The 20,131-nt window shown below is 37.8% G+C and overlaps 1 protein-coding gene across 1 annotated transcript in view; it reads right to left on the minus strand.

Annotated features, from left to right (window-relative positions):
- The window catches only part of DLGAP2 (DLG associated protein 2), a gene marked incomplete at its 3' end in the record, with an annotated part of 82,735 nt that overhangs the window by 49,265 nt on the left and 13,339 nt on the right, over nt 1-20,131 (minus strand). Inside the window, exons 2-3 of the mRNA XM_082048721.1 lie at nt 16,762-16,973; nt 1,739-1,886 (exon numbers count right to left, since the gene is read on the minus strand). Of these exons, the coding sequence (XP_081904847.1) occupies nt 1,739-1,886; nt 16,762-16,973 (360 nt within the window). The remainder of the gene's footprint in view (nt 1-1,738; nt 1,887-16,761; nt 16,974-20,131) is intronic.

A 20,131-nucleotide genomic window follows, 5' to 3' on the forward strand; every position in this document is an offset into this window, starting at 1 on the left:
AGAAGGTGATGGTGTAATGAGAAATGAACAAGAAACAGCAAAGCTTCAGAACTTATTTTAATACATTTACTTTGTGTAGCATCTCTTAAATGCATTTATTACTCGTCTGGAAACAGCTGGACTGTGAGGTAGGATGTATGCGGTTGACACAAAATTACATAGTTGGTGAAGACTGAAAAAGAAAATAAGGAACTGTATCCAGCAGGTTTAGTTATCTGGCCAACTGAGCAATCTACCTGCAAGTTAAATCTATTGTGCACATCCTTCCAGGTAAAGCACAATGGATTAAAAAATCTGAACCACTGGTGAAACCAGTTAGTCATTATGGTCAGCTCGGTGAACATCCCCATGCACAGCCATGCTCAGGGCAGCAGAAAATGTTAGAATAGTTCTATATTATAGCATTGTTAGGAGACAGCCAACAGCACTTGCTTTGGATGCAGGGTCTAATCCTTGTGAAACTCTCTCAAAACCCAAGTATAACAAAAATAGAAAATAACCAAACCAGGGTAATGAAAACCAAGGCATGAAAATGAAGGGGACAGGTTTCACAAGGGAGCTATGAAAAATAATGAAAGGTTTGGAAAATGGCTGACTGTCTAATTCTGATGTGTGCTATACAAGATTATACTTAGATTTATTCCACATAAATTAAGGAATTTGACTGAAGGGCATTAGTCAGGCAACGTCCCAGCTCTCTGCAGTCAGAGGAGACTGACAAGCATTTCCAGAGGGCTCTCAGCCCACTTGGGATGTGCATTGTCCTGGAAAAAAACTTTCACTCCATTAACTACAGAAGAAGCTTTAGTTGTTGCCTCAGTTAAAAGCCTCAAGTTAGATGAGTTGAATCCAGGCCTGAATAGCCATGCAATACAAATTGAATTTGAATGAATAAAAAAAATGCTTAAAAAATATTTTGTTTTAATATAACCATTGCGCATAATGAGCTACTATTCCCTTAGGTGCCTCACTAAATGGTCAAAGAAAAATAAAGTAACACATGTCTGAGAAGAGGGCAGGGCCCACCTGTCATGAAGCAACAGAGGGAAGAAATGTCAGGAGCAATACACATTAGAAACATTGGAAATTTTACAGCAAATCCTCTGATAAACAGAACATGCACATACTTCATCAGGCTGCTTGCACTTCAGGCCTGATTCATATCTGACTTCAACATGAATTACTACTAACAAACTAACACAAAACCAGCAGAGTGGAAAAATATCCTGACTTTTTAGAAGTCCACATGCATAGAATAATTGATGGGACTTATTCTTTCACCCAAGAAGAGTGAAGGATTGAGTTCAGAGGTGAATCACTGGTCCTTTGGAGCATAATTATTTCAATCTCTATCTTAATTTGGCAATCCACTTTTACTGAAATTAGAGTAGATATTTTCAGAGGATGGGTATTGTAGGAGTGTGCCCCTTATAGTCAGTCTGAATCTTCTTAACATTTAAATATTTAATACTGGTATTTTCATTTTCAGTTCGTATTTATATTTTTAATGAAAAATAAATGGAAAATATGTATGATAGTGTCCCTTTGCTTCTAGCATTCAGTATTTTTCTTCAAATTTTGAACAAGGGTTGTGTTCCTTAGAACTAAATTACTTTGACAATTCACATCCTCAGTTTGATATTAATTAGAAAACAAACACACAACAAACCCCTCCACTAGTAACAACTCTTGCATCTGTGATTAATCTATAAGAAAAGTTATAACAAGAATTTCCCACCTGACTAACACAGCTGGCCTGACTGAGCGTGCTCACTGCTCTCATATAGCTCTGATTCCTTGAGCGAAACTTTGGGGAATTGTAGTTTGCAGAGGGATCCAGGTTGTGACCCCCAGGCACGTCACTTGCAGTTTGAAGGTAGCTCTGACTACAAAGGAAAGAGGAAGAAAAAAGGAAAGGGTATAAAACTCCAGATGGAATCAATTAGGACACTGAAGACAGCAGTTTGCATGAGACTCACAAATCCATTCCCGAGGGTCAAAATCTCTCTCTCTATAAAGCATCATAGATCTGTTGTAGTCAAACACCTCAGCACGAGCAGACAACCTGTCTGTAGGTCAGCTACCTAGATGGTATGAAATGTTAAGTCTTTGCTGTATCTAAACATCATCAATCCTCCTGGCTATTAATGTTGAACTTTACTAAAAGAGAACGTTTAGGTCAACAGGATCAAGAACCAGAGCTAGCGCATAAACCAAAGTAGCTAAAAAATTTTCTTCATAGATAAAATCTGTTACTTGTCATGCTCTTCACCAAGGTCTTAAGCATCAAGAGACTTTTTATCTTCAAAGGATTGATATATTTTTACAAAAGATCAAAATATCCCATGTTTAACTAAAAAAAAAAAAAGATTAATAAGGTACTCAGAGCAACTACACGAAGCTCTAGAAGTGCTTTTCTTACAACACATCTCCCAGTTTGGAGGACTGGGACCCTACCACCACACCAAGCTCCTTTCAGTATGCTTTCAGGTATGTTGGCCTCCATGTTTTATAGCAAATACATTGTTTATCTACCATTCCAGGAAAATAAAAGAAGCCTAAGAGAAGAACTTTGCTTTGAATACAAAATTTAAAAATAAAAAAGTTGTGAGTGAGGTTTACCGGAATTCTAAGAACCTCTGAAAATCAAATTTTAAGAGCCACGTGACACTCATTCCTAAACAGCAGCGCCCAATTTAAATAATATTTCAGAAAATATTTGGTTTCATGTGGTAAACGGGTATTTGTAATCTTTATTCCTTAAAGGTAGTTTTAACAAAAACACAATTTCCAGGAACAATAGGTTTGTGCCAGTTGAACATCTGTCAGTGTGGGTAACACAGCTACTTGACTCTGAGCTGGCAGAGTTACTTGGTGAACCCATGGCTGTGATATGCGCCTGTGTTGTCAGGAATTTCTCTGTGGAAGGGGAACCTTCCTCTCTGGAAGGACCAGACCACTCAGTGAATGAGAAAGACACAGTTCAACTCCTGGTGCACAATGGGCCACAAACTAGGACCTTGTTTTTTAGACCATACTCATCAAACATGGAGTGTGGCCATCAGCCGGTGCTTGAGGAAGGACTCAGCCTTCCTCACTAAGTGGATACAACCTGAGGTTCAGCTGGGAGCAATCCCTGAGGAGAATTCAGGGAGGAATCTCAGACCCTTTATCATGGCTCTGACTACAGTAGAAAATAGTGTTGTGCTCCACCTGTGTGTGGTCATGTCCATAGATGTCAGACGTGTGATGACCCAGGGTCCCTCACAAGAGCAGATGCGATTTATAGACCAACCACCTTCCCCCCCAAACTTATTTATAGCTGGGACATCTATTATCGAGCACTTCCATGTGCTCTCCCTGGTCTGGCCATCTCAGGGTCAATGTAGTCACAGCCTTGCCTCCTCAGTAGCCCATGGCCGGGCTGTTTGCTTCTCTAAAATGGCTGATTTCTTCTTCTCCAGAAAAAAAGAACAGGATTTGTTTTCACTTTGGTGCAAAGCAGACCTTTTTTTTTTTTTATTCTAAGTAAATTTCCCTGGAGGACAAACTTTTTTTTTTTTCCTTCCTGTCTTTACTCAGTGCTTTCTACAGAATATCTCTGTAACCTCAAGACAGAGGTAAACTATGTAGAAACTAGGCTATAACTGCTAAAATCGACATGAGAACGTATGAGGCTGATGCAGGCATGTGATCAGAGGTCAATAAAGTTATTACAGTCTAAGTGATTTGCAGATGAAGATAGCTGCCTGATAGTGGGTCTAATTTCGTTTCAGATGATTAAAATGAGAACTGTAGCAGCATATTTTTGTTCCCACAGGTATGAAGATAAGGTGAAGAGGTGTAGAGCCTCCCCATCTATATTTAGTTGCTGTAACTAAACCTCCTTTCCTCTATAGCAAGCAGGCTGATGACTGTCACCTGCTTTGTGTGATTCTGTGATTCTTTGCATATGCTTTACTAAATCTGTCAGGTATTGTTAATTTAGTGTTTCTCAAAACAGCTAGATGAATCCCCCCCTGGACCTTTTGCTTGTCATCAGGTGGTAAGATCTGGAATTCTGAGTTCAGAAGCAGTTTTTGAAAGAGATATTCGAGGTTTTCTCATTAAAACATGGGCCACATTAAGAAAATATAGCAACAATATAATGAAATAATAAATTATTTTATAAAATACTTAAAAATGAATTAATTTAAACAGGCTCCTAATAACTGTCTCCTTTACTAAGTAATGCTAAACAACTAGTATTTCATAGAATTTGGGTTGGAATGGACATTTAAAGGTCATTTAGTTCAACCTCCCCTGCAATGAGCAGGGACAAATGAGCATTTCATTATCTTTGTGAGGTATTGCTATCACTAACTACAATCAACAATTTCTGCAGCAATACCTTATTAGGGAAAGAAGTCTAGTGTTCCATGGTACTGCTAAGCAGCTGAGTTTTGATGGATGAGTTCGGACATTACCTGAGAGTTAAATAATTTTTCATTTATGATAAGAGAACAATTCATGGGACTGTAGCAAAATAAAAGAAATGTTACCTATATTAGTCTGTAAAAGCAATTTCACATCCGCTTGATGAACACTTTGGAATTTTCCTGATAAAGATTAATTTTCATTTCTAAGATATACACTCAAATTTATCTTCTGGAATAAATGTCTCAAAGCATGGTAAAAATTATGATCTCGCAATAAATATGATCCAGAACCAAAATGGCATAGACCCAAAAGTTACATAAGGAAGTTGCTCTCAAATGTCATTATCTGTTTCTCAAGGAACTTTCATGCTTGTCAACAACACTACAAAGCACACACCATACATGACATGGGTAAATGTTGGCTTTTCAATGACATCTACCCCATCTATAAGGAACAAAATTCTTGACATTAATTTCCAAAACATCACGGCTCTATCACTTCGCTAAAATAAAATAATTTTCTTTTATACACCGTAGTAGATGATCTTATATCTCAGCTGATCACTGAAGAGGGGCAAGACAAGCATGAGCACATGAGATCATTTGACAGTTCACCTCCAGGACCACACACAAATACACATATTAACAGCAAAGAAGTGACTCTAAAGCTCGGTACTATGAAAAAGGAGGAAGAGGATGAGACTAATAGGAAAAATTAAACTGGTATGTCAGTCTTCTTCCCATTTGCTTTTCCAAATAAACAAGGTCTTAGGAATGGATTTTCTTTTAAAAGCTTGTTTTGTCCTCAAGGGTTGCTTTTCCCTTTCCATTAGCTAGGACCAGTCCAGGGCAGTTAGAAGAGGTTTTAAATTTAATGAGAAGTATCCTACCTATAAGCAAGGCTCAGTGCCTAGAGAAACTTCTAGGAATAAGGCAGTGCCATGTAACAACTTTGAAGCTCTTGAGAACCTCTGCTCTAAAAGCAAAGCTTTAGAACTCTCAATAAAGATACCTAAATTTGCAACAGCACTTTCAGAGCTCAACAGATTGCCTGTGAGTATTCAAAGAGGACAAAATATTGTATTATAACCACATAAAGTGAACTAGAGTACTACATGCTTCTCTGGGACAGTATATCTGATAGCATACCTCATCGTATATCTGGGATAGTACATCAACATGATATAGAGTGAATGGGAAAGAGATGGCATATTCCAACACCAAAACATAAAGAATAAGGGAAGAGGCAGCTGTCCAAAAAAAGAATTCCCGTTTAGAAGTTTCTAGAAGCCCTGCAACACAGCCTCCCTTTTGTTACATACCTCTACTCTGCAAGGACTCAGGCCTTTGTATACAAACCTCATATGCCCTGTTGCTCCCATATGAAAGCTGCCCCTGTCTCCAGCCCCACAAGTCACATTTACCAAAACCCGCAAGTAGAGCTCTCCTTCATTCTTGACCAAGCCAGATCCTAATCCGTCTCACTCCCTATAGTCCCCTTAATACCCAGCTCACAGTTGTCCTGCTCAAGATCTTCAAAAACACCATCTCAGAAGCCAGAATTGGGCCACTTATCCTACTCTGTCTATTGCAGATTTCAGAAGTACCCATAACAGCTCTGTCTGTCAGCAGAGTCCAGCTCACCCCTGCTACAGCCACCTACTCTCTCACTGGGGACCTTGGCTTCCACAAAAGCACAAGCTCTTCTCCTTCCTCTACAAACTAACAGTTCTTGACCACAGCTCAGCAAGAATGAAATTTAAGAGCAGAATGAGGGGAAATAACTGCTGGAAAATACCTACTACTTTAGTCCTACAAGCAACAAGATATGCCAAAAAAAAAAGGTAAACAAAAAAGGATGGCATTTTTACACTTTTACTCCAGAAAACATATTTCATTCATGTTTTGCCATGTCTTGTAGCCGTCCTTAACAGGACTCAGTACAGGAAAAAGGTAGGAAAAAGCTTCCTTATATTGTAATCAAAATGCATTAGATGATGTTTGTCGAGAGACTTCAGGAGAGGAAAGACCACATCTATGTCTCCATATCTTTTCCTCACTTATGCCATTGCAACAGAAGACTTGTAAAACTAGAGAGCTACTTAGAACATGTTTTAATGAAAGGAACAATCACGTAACCTAATCCAATAGCTCCAATCAAGCACTAACTAATGATAAGGGAAGGACTCTTATTTTCTCATCTTTAGCCATCTATTATTCAGCCATCTACTTCTTCCTCTCTTAACTGTGTATTTTTAAAATGAGCAAGATGCTTACTTTGAAGGCAGTAAATAACTAAATTTGGGGATTTTCCTGCATTCTATGGTTTTATATAATTTTTGCAAAGTTTATATAACCATGGATTGTGTCTGAAGCAGCCCAATGACTCCAGCAGAGGCATTAGGGGGATTAGAGGCATTCCAGCTGTGGTCTGTACCGTGGCACCTCACACCACTCGAAGTCTGTCACTTTGTGCAGCATTCAGCCCAGGCTTTGTCGTCACTGAGTTCAGATGCTGGTGAGCACGCAGGATTGTTTGTTGCATGTTTCCTGAAGCCTCTTGTCATTGCTGCATGATGAGTATTACTGTAAGCTAGAATTAAAACATGTAGTACTGTACTGTGACTTATAGAACCATTGCATGTTCTGTAGAAGACAAATCCTTTTGTCATTTGGTGAAAAGGTATGTATCATAGTTAAAAAAACCCCATGGTTTCACTTTTAGGACAACCTGAAATGCCAGATTTAGAGGCTGACATGGTTCTACAGCCTACAACTTGATCTAGTTGAAGATGTCCTTGCTCATTTCAGAGGTATTGAAATAGATGAATTTTAAAGGTCTTTTTCAACCCTAACTATTCTATGATTCTATAATTCATAGTCAAAATGAAAAAGAAACCCCCTAAATTCTCTCTGCTTTTTTTACTGTCTGTATTTTATTTTCTAAAAGGTGACTGGTAACATGTACTTTGTCATAAATGTAATGCTTTTGCTTAAGAGTATGAACATGATGCCAACAATGCAGCAAATGTCATACACTTGCCAAGGTCATTCCTTGATCTGCTCACATTCAAAATAGCAATCACTCCCCAGAGCACCTATTTTCTGTCAAATGTTCAGCCACCAGTGCACCCTGGGTCAAGAAGGCAACAAAAGTGAATCAAAGTCTTCTCAGGCCCCTAAAAGTTGCAGTAAGAAAGTTACCTTCTGACTCTGAATGGGTCTATCAGGTTTATTAAGGGAGCATCAGATATAAAGAAAGCCAATTTTCCATCAAATTAATGTTTGGAATTGCAATATTCTAAAATGGTACCTTTTTATTTGCATGATCATGCCTGCATTTGTCCAAAAATCTGGGAATGAATGGGAACATTAAAGAAAGTACAATCACCTCTGTTTAAATCAGTATATGCAATTCAGAAGTATCATTCTGTGACAAGAAGATAGAATTTGTAAAAGAATTCATCTTAGACACCTAAAGGGGAGGTGCATTAAGATTACCAAGGTAGCATAAGTTATCAAAAACTATTTTATTGAGAGATTTGCATTTCAATGGATATTCATTTCTCTATCCGGACCTATCTTAACAATGTCTTTGTAGGCACATGAAATAACTCATCGACCAGAATCTAATGATTAAGCTTAGCTGGCAGTGCCATTGTACAGCAGCTGCGAGTCACACTGTGTCTCTGAGGATCCCTGCTGAAGTCAATAGAGCTCTGCAAAGGTGCACAGACGTGCCCGCCCGCAGCCCGCTCGAGAAGTCAGAGTATAGACATTAAGTCTGATTCCTCCTTTGGAACAGCACAGTTAGTTCAGTTCTTCCTCCTCTGGAATAGCACAGTTAGTCCAGTTCTTTGAAAAAAACCTGAAAGTACACATAAATCTGGTGAATTTCTCTGTAGTGAAGAATTTATTTTCTAATCTTTGCCAGACTGGATCTTCTCTTTGATCAGTGATAGATATGAGAATTTGGGCCAAATTAATTTTTTTAAGATTTTTTAAGATTCCATCACTAACCCATAGCCTTTTTTAAAAAAAGGTGCCTGAAAAGTATAGAACATCTGATTTATTACAGGAATATGCTATGGAAGAGGTGTAGATTGCTGTTTCTGTCCTTATGAAATGCCTACTAATCACTGGTAGGCAAGAACCTTTTTTTGTCAGTAACTATTTAGGGATTTTGTACAACATGAACCAGAAGAGAATGAGAGGAAATAATCTGGAACAGTTAAACAGTCTGGTGGTTTGATCACTCCTTGCAAAGGTACAGAGGATATAGGCTCAATCAAGCCTGTGCTCCAAATCATGCAGAATGTGCTTGTAATAAAAGAAGTCTGACGTGGGAAATCTAAACTCGGAGCTATTGTTTGTAAGAGGTGACAGATGTGCACATATGGCTAATCCTAAAAGTCTTGTCCCAATATCCTATTTTGAGCTTGCCCTGGAGAGCAGACAGTGAACTGGTCAGCAACAACAAAACTCGGGCAGATGTGATGGCAAAAACTGAAGAGGTATTTAAAGCATGATGCAGAAGTTCAGTAAATAGATCTGAGGACCTAAGCAGAATGCCAATACTGGATGTATGTTCCCAAATGCCTTTATGGAATTGAAGTATTCATAATTTTCTATGGGAAGCTCTTTAACTTTTTTTTTTCCTTTTATTTGCTTTTGGTGCATATATACATATACATGCAAAAAACGATAATTAGGCAGAACAAGTATAGACTACAGACCATCAAGACTCAGTAAAACATCTGAGCATGAGCTTAACTTAAACATATATGTAAATCCATCAAAGCAAACAGGTCTTACGCAAACAAGTGACCTTTTCGTACTGAAGCTGAAGACATTAATGAGACCACGTAATTTCTGAAGAAAAAATAGACTAGAATTGAGAGAAGTGACAATATATACATTATTTCTTCTTTTTAACCAAAAGCACCTTAATTTTAAAATCCTGCCTGTAGAAGAGAAGTGACTTGTTTCTGCACACGTACCTTATAGTCTCAGTTTTTATTAAAAACTAAACAAATGAGAAAAGCAGCTCTTGTTCAAATGCCAAGGAAAACTAACATTCCTGTTGCAAGCAGGAATGAATAGGCACCAGAAACTAGAAACATAGTTTCTCTTGGATCTCAGTATTTGTGCTTGTAAGACTGGACTGAATTTTACTGTAGTTTCACTGCAATCCACACATAATTGCATCTTTCTGACAAAAGCCTGGTTTATTTCTGAGAAGACTTCACACTTTGTTCAGAGCTTTAGGATCCCCTTTCCATCCCTAATCCAGGGTAATGCACTTCAGCCCTACAACATAAAGCTGGTATTCGCTACAATGAGGAAGGAGATCTGGGCTCAATTGCTCCTTGGGTTTCATACTGTGCTACTTCTAAGAGAACAAGGTGCCTAACACTGCTTAACAACACTTCCTATTATTCTGCAAAAGAAGAAAGGATGGGGACTGTCTTCTGACCCCATAAAAGATACTTCTTAGGTAGCCAGATGACTGGCTGCCCTTCATCAGCATTCCCTCTTAACCCTGTGGACTAATCTAACCCAGATCTTACTGACTGCAGCAGAGGACACTATTGCTGTGCCAGTGGCGCACTGATAGCATTATTGGTTGATAAGGCTTTGCAATTAGCCCCCAGCTCTCCTAAGTAAATCTTCAATTTAATCCCTCAGAGACTCTGAGTAGATGCTACTACACTACAGGACCTCAGAAAGCTACTAATGAAGTGTGTAATGAGGCTTTTTAGACTCAGAAGATCGAGGAAAAACCAAAGACAAATAAAAAGCATTTAAAAGATGACAGCTACTTTTCTAGTGATTTTTTTTTTCTCATCTCCTCTACTGAAAAGGTTTCTCAGGAAAGGCTTCAAAACCATTCCTAATTTGAAATGCAGAAGAAGAGTTAATGGTAAATTGAAGTCTGCCCTAAAAAATTTAAAAAGGGCTTGCATCAGTGGTGGGCAACAATCAGCAATGGATAGCACTGAAAAAGGACACTAATTCCTCCAGCAACGAAGCTGTGCTTAAACTCTCAATCTATGATTTTTTTGCAGCACACCCACTCTTCTCCATGTGCACACTGATCTACAGCCTGCAATATCAAGACTTCTCTCTGTGTACTTTCCCCAGGAGAAAAATAACAACAAATATGCCCGTCACTAAATGATATGGCATTGGCACTGCCATTAGGAAAAGAGGGATGAAAAGACAGAGGTCTGGTCTCATTCAGTGCTTCCTAACTTCTCATTTCTTTTTCCACTTTTTCATGTTGTAAGTGTGCTGTGGTCAGCATAACTGGTTACGAACAGTAAGAATTTTTCTTCTTTTTTTTTTTTTTTTTTTTAAAATGGAGATTTCCCACATGTCATAGAGGAGCCTGATTTCTGGAGAGCCAAGGACTCTGGCAGTTAAGTGCTGTCAGATCTTCTCGTTGCTGTTTAATCCCTTTGCTGTGTGCTTTGGCAACTTTTCGTTGCTGTAATAGAGTCTTCAGAATAGAACAAGTGGACATGCCTTGGGTCATAGTCCAGATATTCTTTAAGTCAGCATAAATTAGTATGGCCACAGAGAGATGCAATCTTTCCCTCTGAAAAGGGGAAGGGCAGTGAAAGGTCATTTTAAATTCAGGTTGCTATTTTGACCTGGTGTACCATGAGCTCAGAAGAGATGCCAACTATTTCAGGTCTGTCTTAGGCATATTAGCTTAAACTACCGAACAAAGTGGGTTTGGCATTGAGATACCAGACTGTGAAGAACAATGGCTGAAATATGGACATACATTGTGCTCTTCAAGTGTGTTATGGACTTTAAGAACACCCAATGCAAAGGTGTTAAACACCTGAGAGGCACAGCTGCTTTTTTTCTGACTGTGACTCAGACTTTGAGACACATCCATACAGGGGTCAAAACCTGGCAAAGGGTCAAATGGAGAATACAGCCAAGACAAATCACAGTACCACTGGTACTGTACTGTGGTAGTCCATACTTTGTGCTATGGCAGATTTCCTTCCTCACGGAAATAGTACATTTCTGTACTACCTGTCTGCTCACCCATCGGCTTAAGGTGTCTGGACTACAAGCTGCCACAGTAAAGTCCGCTGTTAGAAGTTTGCAAAACAAAAGTACAAATTGCTGTCACTGATTTTGTTTTAATGTAGCTTAACCTATTTCATTGTCACGTTTGCAGCATCTAGTTTTCCCATGAGTCACTTCAGGACATAATAGAAAACTTCAGCACAGCACGACTATTCATTTGCGTGAGTGATACCGGTATGATCTTCAAAAAGAGTGAGTTAACTTTGACTAAATGGTTAGACAGTTTCCAGAATCTTTCACAACACTTCAAAAAGGAGATACTGAAAATGGAACTTGCTATTTCTACAGCGCTATCCTGTTCATTTATGTAATTGGTATATTAAGTACTCTTTTCTTGAAAATGAGAAGCATTGAATAACTGGAACAATATCTTCAGTAATGGAATTGTTTTTCCATCACATAGTCCCAAATTCTTGTTTTCTTTTCAGCTTTCCTTTCTGAATCCTGGTGTCTGTGATGCTTCCATCTCTCAGCTTTGCTTGTTTTGGTCAAAAATAGAGAGAAATGACATTTACTAGGTTGGAAGGATATCCTTACAAATAATGTGGGTCAGTCTTTCTTACAGGATTGCACAAAACTTATTAAGGACAGACATCTTTGTTTCAGCTACCAATTCTGTAAACTCTTCAGCTCTCTTGACATGTACTATGAATGAAAATACCCAGCATCATGCTATCTACCTTCTACAAGCCACCTTCTGCAAACTGCCTGCCAACGCAGTTTAACTCCATCCCCAGTAGCATCCCAGAACAGCAGAAAACAACGGACTGAACTGAACAGGCTTGCATTTCACCTCCAGAAGACCTACATTTGGTAATGGGATACCAAAACTGACATGCAAAAGACTTTGTATGCCTAACCATAATGCAAAATAAAAAAATAATTTAAGAACTTTAATATTTTTTTCTGCTGAGACTGCTGGGAGTCAAGATAATTTCCTCAATAAATGGGATTGCTGGCATTGTTCCAAGAAAGCAAAAAGTTGGAAAGGAAGCAGATTCAAGTACGTGTCCTGTCTCTACTACGGCAAGCCTTATTGCATTAAATTTCACTCAAATGCAATTTAATAATAATAATAAATTACACTGGCCTTTGACTTAATGTTGTAGGACTAACTAGTGCAACATACTACTTAGTCTTTTGAAACAGCATTCACAAAGAACAAATTGAAATGCATGTATTTTCAGTGAGTAATTTAGATATTTAGGCACATTTAATTATTGAAAAAGCCAGCAAAATCTGAGTGACTTAGGCTATAGCTATACTCAGAAATAAGCTAGGTCCATTATCTGACCCTTTGGCCAACTGGCCTGTACGGTTGAACTTTCTTATCCTCTAGACAAGGTGGCTGCATCCAACAGGGTTAGTCCCTCAGATATGCCTGGGCACTATGGAGAAGAGAGCCAGGTGGCCACGGCTGAAAACGGGCTGGGGACCACACTGGCTGTGCCAGCGCTTTGACAGAGGCGGTGATCAGACGGCAGAGGTTGAGCATATGCCCTGCTTCTGTCATCTGTGTTAAACAGACCCTGCTCTGCTTTTTTATTCCCACTGGATGTAAACTATATTCCTGTCCAAGACTGACTTAAAAGAAATTATTTCAGAATTTGAATGTTTCTCTTAACTCAGTTACATTTACCTATTTGTATGTTGTCAAATACATTTTTTAAATTCAGGTACAAATATGCATTTTTATTGTTTATGGATTTTTAACATTCAGTTTTCTGAGCCGTTGAGCAACACAAACTGACCAAATAGGGGCATACTTTTGTCAAAGTAGAAACACAATTTAAATGGGAAAAAAATCCTTGCAAAATGCCTGATAAAACTCAGAAGAGAAACACGCACATATGTCAAAGGTCTGTTGCAGCTTAAGTGAATGTTTTTCTAATTTTCATTTTATCCTATTCGGGATCTATTCTTATGAAACCCACCTAAATACATTTTGCAGACAATCATGTTTTCTTACCACTGAAACTATCAATATTCAGTTTTTATTACAGGTCTACTGGTGCTCTGTTAGACTCCAGTTCCAAGCTATCATGTCACCCAAGCAGAGGACTAAGAAAGCATAAGCCCCATTTTCTTTCTGTGCATTTTCTCCCTCCATCCTGGTAAACAAGCTAAAAAGCCAGCTAATGTAGCTGACATATTGAATTATGTAATTTCTCATAATACATGCCAGAACTGCTATCGAGTCCTGCTATACATGCAGGAGTGATGTTCAAAACCTTGGCTTCCGGCTCAGCAGCGTGACCAGCGGTACAAGGGGAACTTGGCATGCAATGGGGATTACTGAGCCATGCTGGAGGAGGAAGGAAGGCTCCATAACCATCATTGCCTGCTACATCCTCACAGAAATTTGTCAGACATAAAAAGTAATCACAGTGACAGTGAGACAGAGGGGTATTGGGAGGAGATGGTTTGTGGTGAAAATCCCGGTTTAGGATGAGCACTTTGTATTCTTGTGAGAAATTTTCTGTCTGCTTTAGGACTGCTGAAATTTGAAGATTTTTCATAAGAAAGACATATAAGAACCAGAATAGCTGCCACATTTCTTCCTGAAGTTCGTTGGAAGAAAACGTGTATGCTAGGCTGGCAGATTCATGGTGCTGCCCCTCAGTTTAAGGCAAAACCAAGGATTTAAAAGATATCTGTCAGCAGCAGCCTGGCTGCTCAATTATTCCTAGTGCAGTGTTTGCAACAAATTCTTAACAGATCCCCTAATAATATTTCACAGTATTACAAAAACTTCCTTCTTTTTGAACTGCAGTTAGCAGTAACTATGCCATTAAATCCTTTGGGACCATGAACAGGCACAGCTGTCAACCCCAGTATATCGCATCAGCATCACACTTGTGTTTTAATCAGTTATATTTTGAGTGGTGTATTTGCAATACCAGGAAAACTGACAGAAGACACAACATTTGGCATTGATCTCCTAATAACCACCTACCTTCAGGATTTAACAGATCAGAAAGGTAGGGTTTTTCTGGTTTTGCTTTGTTGTGGTTTTGTTTTTCTCTTGAAAATTATTCTTTGAATAGGTATGTCTAGATGCTGTCTGGATCTGTTTACAAACTGTGGAAGTCTAGGGCAGGCACTGAGAGCTGCCACTCAATGGAAAATTTGTGCTGTTATCTACGTTCACTTGTGAGAGGCCCACCCATAGGCGAAAACAAAGAACAGAACATATTTCATTTGATCTCAGTACTTGGAAAGTTAGAACTGTCTGTGTGAAAAGATTCCGGTTTGTGGTACTAGAATGGATACGACATACCCTCCAAAGCAGGATGGCTGCATCCAAACTGCTTTCTGGGGATGATCCCTGGCATACAGCAATGCCCACCACATGGCCTGGCAGCGGCTGGGACAGTGCTAATAGACCCAGGCAACCTCTGCCAGGGGCCACCACAAAACCTTCTCAGTGTACATAGTCAGGTTTCTGTACTCAGGTCTGTTTTCTGGAAATGTTCTGGAAATGTTACCAGCAGTAAGACAGCTGGTCAATGTGTGTAAGTTTGAGAAAGTCAACTATCTCCTCTTTCCCTGTTGCCTTCAGAAGGGTCCCTCTTAACAAGCCATAGACATCAGATCACCCTCCCTTAGTGCTTATTGTCCCATGAGGATAATTGCCCTTTTACTGGACTCACAGCTTTCAGAACCATTTATGAGAAAATCCAGTACACAAGAATTCACAACATATCTCTACCATGGCTGAAAAATTAAAGGCTCTTCATCCTGAAAGACCTCTACTCCCACTGACACGTACTCACAAGATGAAAATTAACCATCTTTTTATTTCCCAGGACTTTTCACAAATTTGGACTGAACCAGCTGATGCCTCAAACCCCAAATTCAGCCCAGATACAATGATATCAAAAATTCAAATGTTGCTTCCAATTCTTGTCATTAAGAGTTAATGTTTTAATCTTTGGAATTCAGCCAGGTACATGTCTGCCAGCAATACTTAAGTTATAGGCCACGTTTTCATCATTGGAACTAATATTCTAGCAAATCCTTCAGACTCAGATTAAGGCTCGGTTGCCTGAAAACAGGTCCCTGGCACCTTTTGACATGCCATAAGATATCCTGCCTGCATTTTAGTTGCCAATGGAGAGTGGAGACCTGCCAGTCTTGTTTTGTTGTATCTCAGAATAGCAATCCATGGTACAGACGTCATTGTTTGTGCATCTGAATTGACCCTACAGAGATGTGTAAGTAAGCTGTATGAAACCATATAGTTATAAACCATTCTTTCCAGTAATAGTGAAAGTTGATGGTTTTCTTCAAGACTGCAAGCTAAATAATTCAATTTAATTAAGCCAAAAGGATTTTTGCCTAAGGTTTTTGTTTTGTTTTATTTTATGAAAAGGTGAGTCACTATGGTACACTATGCATGGTTTTACCTACAGAACAATAAACAACCTTTGATAAAAGGTTTCATTCTTAATTTCTTCATTTTATATATGTCTCCCAGGCAAAAAAAAATCAATTTTCTAACACCCAGTCAGATTAATAGAAGCTGCAGATTTGAAATCAGGCTATTGCTTTGAAAGAAAATTTCTTCAGAATTATACTCACCGTTTAATAATAAAATGATATATTGAAGGGATAAAACAGAGAGAAAAATAACGATCTATTAGAAAACACATATAACTACATATTTTCCTATACTTTAAAAATTTGCCTTAGTTATTTAACAGGCCATATTGTAGATAGTAGGAATGAAAAACAAACGAAACACCCAGCAATGTGTTTAAATGACTATGATACAGTGGTAGCTGATACAAAAGCATTTTACCAATAAAAAGTAAAAGATGCCAAATATACGACAGAACTATATATTTGTTATTATACCTAGTATAGAATAGTATATTTTCTATTTCAGAGAAAACAATGAAATAACAAAGACTTATACAGTAGCCCCTCTGGAGAGAAATATTCAGAATTTTAAACTTTTGATAAAAACATGGATATATTTCCTTCAGTAAACATACAGTCTTCCTGAAGTAGCAGGTTTGTGGTATGAATGGGGGAAGATGACAGTTTTTCATCCAATAATCACAAGAAACTGTAACTAATTTAAAATGAAGACAAAAAAAGTTAGCTTTTTAACTATAGTATCATATTTTCTCATAGATACTGACTACTACCAGTAAGACACAAGGAAAAATTACCAAAGTCACAGCAACTTTCAGAAAGATGTATAACACGGTATAGTGAAACTTACTTTTGATGATCTCCCAGTGGTCTTTGTCCAATGGATTTTAATAACGACTCTGGTCGAACTGTTAATTTTGGTGATGTCTTGGGGCTTGTATCAGAGTCTCCACTTTCTTCATCTCCCATGGCCTTAATATAGCTCCCACTTCTCATTCTTCTACAGGGGATCTCTTCATCTTTCCCACCAGCTGGGTATCCTCCCCATTCGTCCTGAGGTACCTGATGGAGACCATAAAACACACACACGAAATGTTCATTATGGTTTTCATATGCTTAAATACTTCCTTCAATTTTTCATTTTACAATGACAAGTCATACATTTTTTTATTCTTCAGAAACAGATCACTTAGAAAGAAATTTCTAAGCTCCCCAAATGATATGGCAAAATAATGGCAACTTCAGGACTGGAAATCTTGAGTTTATAGATGTTGTAACCTAAGGAACACTCAGGTCATGGGTGGTAGGCTGAGCTGCAATATCTATTTGTAGACATGCTCTAAATTGCAAGAAATAGCTTAGCTTAACCTCTTATAAGTTTGCACACAGATTTTTCAGCTGATAAACAGTAAGTTGATCAGGTGACTCAGACCTAAAACTAATTGAAAGCTGAGCACTTCAGTTTTTTACCAGCTCTCCTCATACGTAGCTTTGGCTACTTTTCAGGAAGGTGAATGAAGTATTTAAGTTAAACTCAGCTGTGGTTTTGGTATAAATGGATAGGATTCTGATTTAGGGCAAACTTCAGTGAGAAAAAAAAAAAAGTTGCAATTTGTCTTCTGTCATATTTAGAAACTGTAAAATGGTTCATACGGCTGTAACGTATGAGGAACATATCCAATTAATTACTTATATGTTTGGCTGAGGCTGCTTTCATGCAGCTGAGGTGGTTCTTCAGTTAGTGAGATTGGTAGTCGGATAACCCACAGCTGGTGGGTGGATCTCTCTTTGCACCACAAATTAGCAGAGAGTTGAGCAGGAGTAGATTTTCCAATCCAAAGTGAAACCAGCCTTTCTTTAAGACTTATGGATAACCTCAGTAAACATGTCTCTGCCAGTCTTGCTAATTCTTTGCCTTTTGTTTAATCTTCCAAGGTGCTGAGTCCTCTGGTCCTAATCCAGAAACACACTTAAACATTTGCTTAACTTAAAGGGTATAAGCAGTTCTCTGAAATCCATTGTAATGACTCATGGCTAAAAAGAAGGATGTGACAGCATACGTCAGTGGACCAGGGCTGATGCACTTGGCAACATCAAATCCTTTATCAACATAATGACTTCCTATATATTAAACAGTATAATGGCATTGTTTACCAATGTACAATAAATCTGAACTTCCATATAAGCTTATACTAAGGAGTTTCTGCAAAGCAGGATGTCTAATAAAGACTTTCAAATAGAATGTATTTGAGACCTTCTACAGACAGAGTTCACTGTGGAGCTGAAGCAAATGCTCCCATTGGTTTCAGAAGTCTTGGAGATCAGATTTAAATAACTCCCATGGTCTGTCTGTCATTCTTACTGCCCTTTCCAGACACATGAACTAGCCACACACTAGGTGAACAGACTTTGAGTCCCAAAAAGCGATTAAGGAGGAAATGGAGTTTTAAAAGAGGGTGAACAAGTAAAGAAAGAGATATTAAAATAAAGAAACAAGCTCAGGAGAGAAAAAAGAGAGACTGAGGATGAAGTCAGATAAGAAGAGATGAAACAGATCATACAGATCAGAAAAAAGTTAGAGACAAATATTAAGAGGAAAAAAATTATGAGATATATTCTTATACAAATAATAGGAGAGAGCACGAATCTAAATGAAATACGGATTAGATCATGCAAAGAAATAAACTTTTCATATTATTCAGCTTTGAATGGTGACTGGAATAGAAGCATGAAAAATCTTCCCAAGCTTGAAGCCTGTAAATGTAATATATCATGCTCATTTCATTTCTAAGACCTAGTAGGTATGAGATTAATGTCAGAGGAAGGACTTTCAAGATTCTAGGACACCTAAAAGGTATTTACATGTCGTGATAGTTATAATAGCCAGACTCCTAAAATATACAAACTAAATATATTTTCTTAAACTTTTCTATTTACTATATATATAAATAAATATATATAATACAGCTGGCAGGACTATTAACTGTAAAAATCTGAATTGGCAAACTATATTAAGAAATATCAATTAATATAATAGAAATATACACTCACTTTAAAATCTTCTTTATTATTTGTATGTCAGCGTAGCTAACAACAAAATCCGAAGGCTGAAAAAGCATTCAGTGGTATCTACATGGGCCCACTGTAAGTTAATCTGTTCAATTTTTTGTACTAAAAGTGAATTCCTATGTTCAGTCTTACTACACTATTTAAAAAAAAAAAAAAAAACAACAAACCTTCATAACTTTTTAATAGAAAAAATATTTTGGATTGAAATTTCTTTCCTTCATTTCAGCTTCAAGATAATTAAATAGAAAGTTTAAAAAGACATTGATCAATAACCTTTTACTTACTTGAATGCAAAAAATGATTAGTTTTTCAACTTTCTTTTGCCTGAAATTCAATGTTCAAATACCTAGATAAGGACTGTATTTAAATAAGTAAACACAGGCTTATTTGTTGATTGAAGTTGAAATCTTTCTGTAAAAGATAGGAGTGACTGATTTTTTTACATTAAAGTATCTAAAAATTAAGTTTCTTCACTGTGATAAGGAGCTTCCTGAGGACAAATCTTGCACTTATATGTTACTATTTTTGTTGATTACTTTTATTTCACTTTCTGAATTAATCAGTTAAATGAATTTGCGTGAAAGCTACAAACTGAAGAAGCACTGCTCCGTTTGTGCTGTGATGTACTCACGGTACACACAAATGCACCAAGAATCCCTTTCAAATCAAAGTAACTTGTTGACTATTACAGAAGCCTTTATGATTGAAAAATGTTATTTGCAATTAAAATATGTGTATTTTTTACCCTTGAGCTATTCAAAGGCGCAGAATATAATGATCACAGGGAAAATGTTTCTGGAGCCTGGCAAGCAAGTGTGACACTGTGCTCTCTCAGAAGGTTTCATGCAGAGTGTAGGAAAACAGCTGGAGTCCTTCTGCTGTCCTCAAGAGCCAATGAAAGGGCCCTTGACCTTTTTTTTCCTCATGGACTGAGAATAGAAGAAAAATTGAGTCCCAGTTTGACCTGGTTCATCATTCACTTTAGCTGATAGATTAAATACCTGGAAAAATCTTTCCAAATCCTGGCCATCTCAGACCCCAACATGGCTTAAAAAAAAAAAAGCAGAAATATTATACTACTGCAGGAAAGATTTTTATTTTTAAATGTTAACAAAAATATTCAACAGCATGCATGAGGGTCATGAAATGTA

Source organism: Streptopelia decaocto (genome assembly GCF_964273445.1).
Source record: "Streptopelia decaocto genome assembly, chromosome: 3".
NCBI classification, from domain to species: Eukaryota; Metazoa; Chordata; class Aves; order Columbiformes; family Columbidae; genus Streptopelia; species Streptopelia decaocto.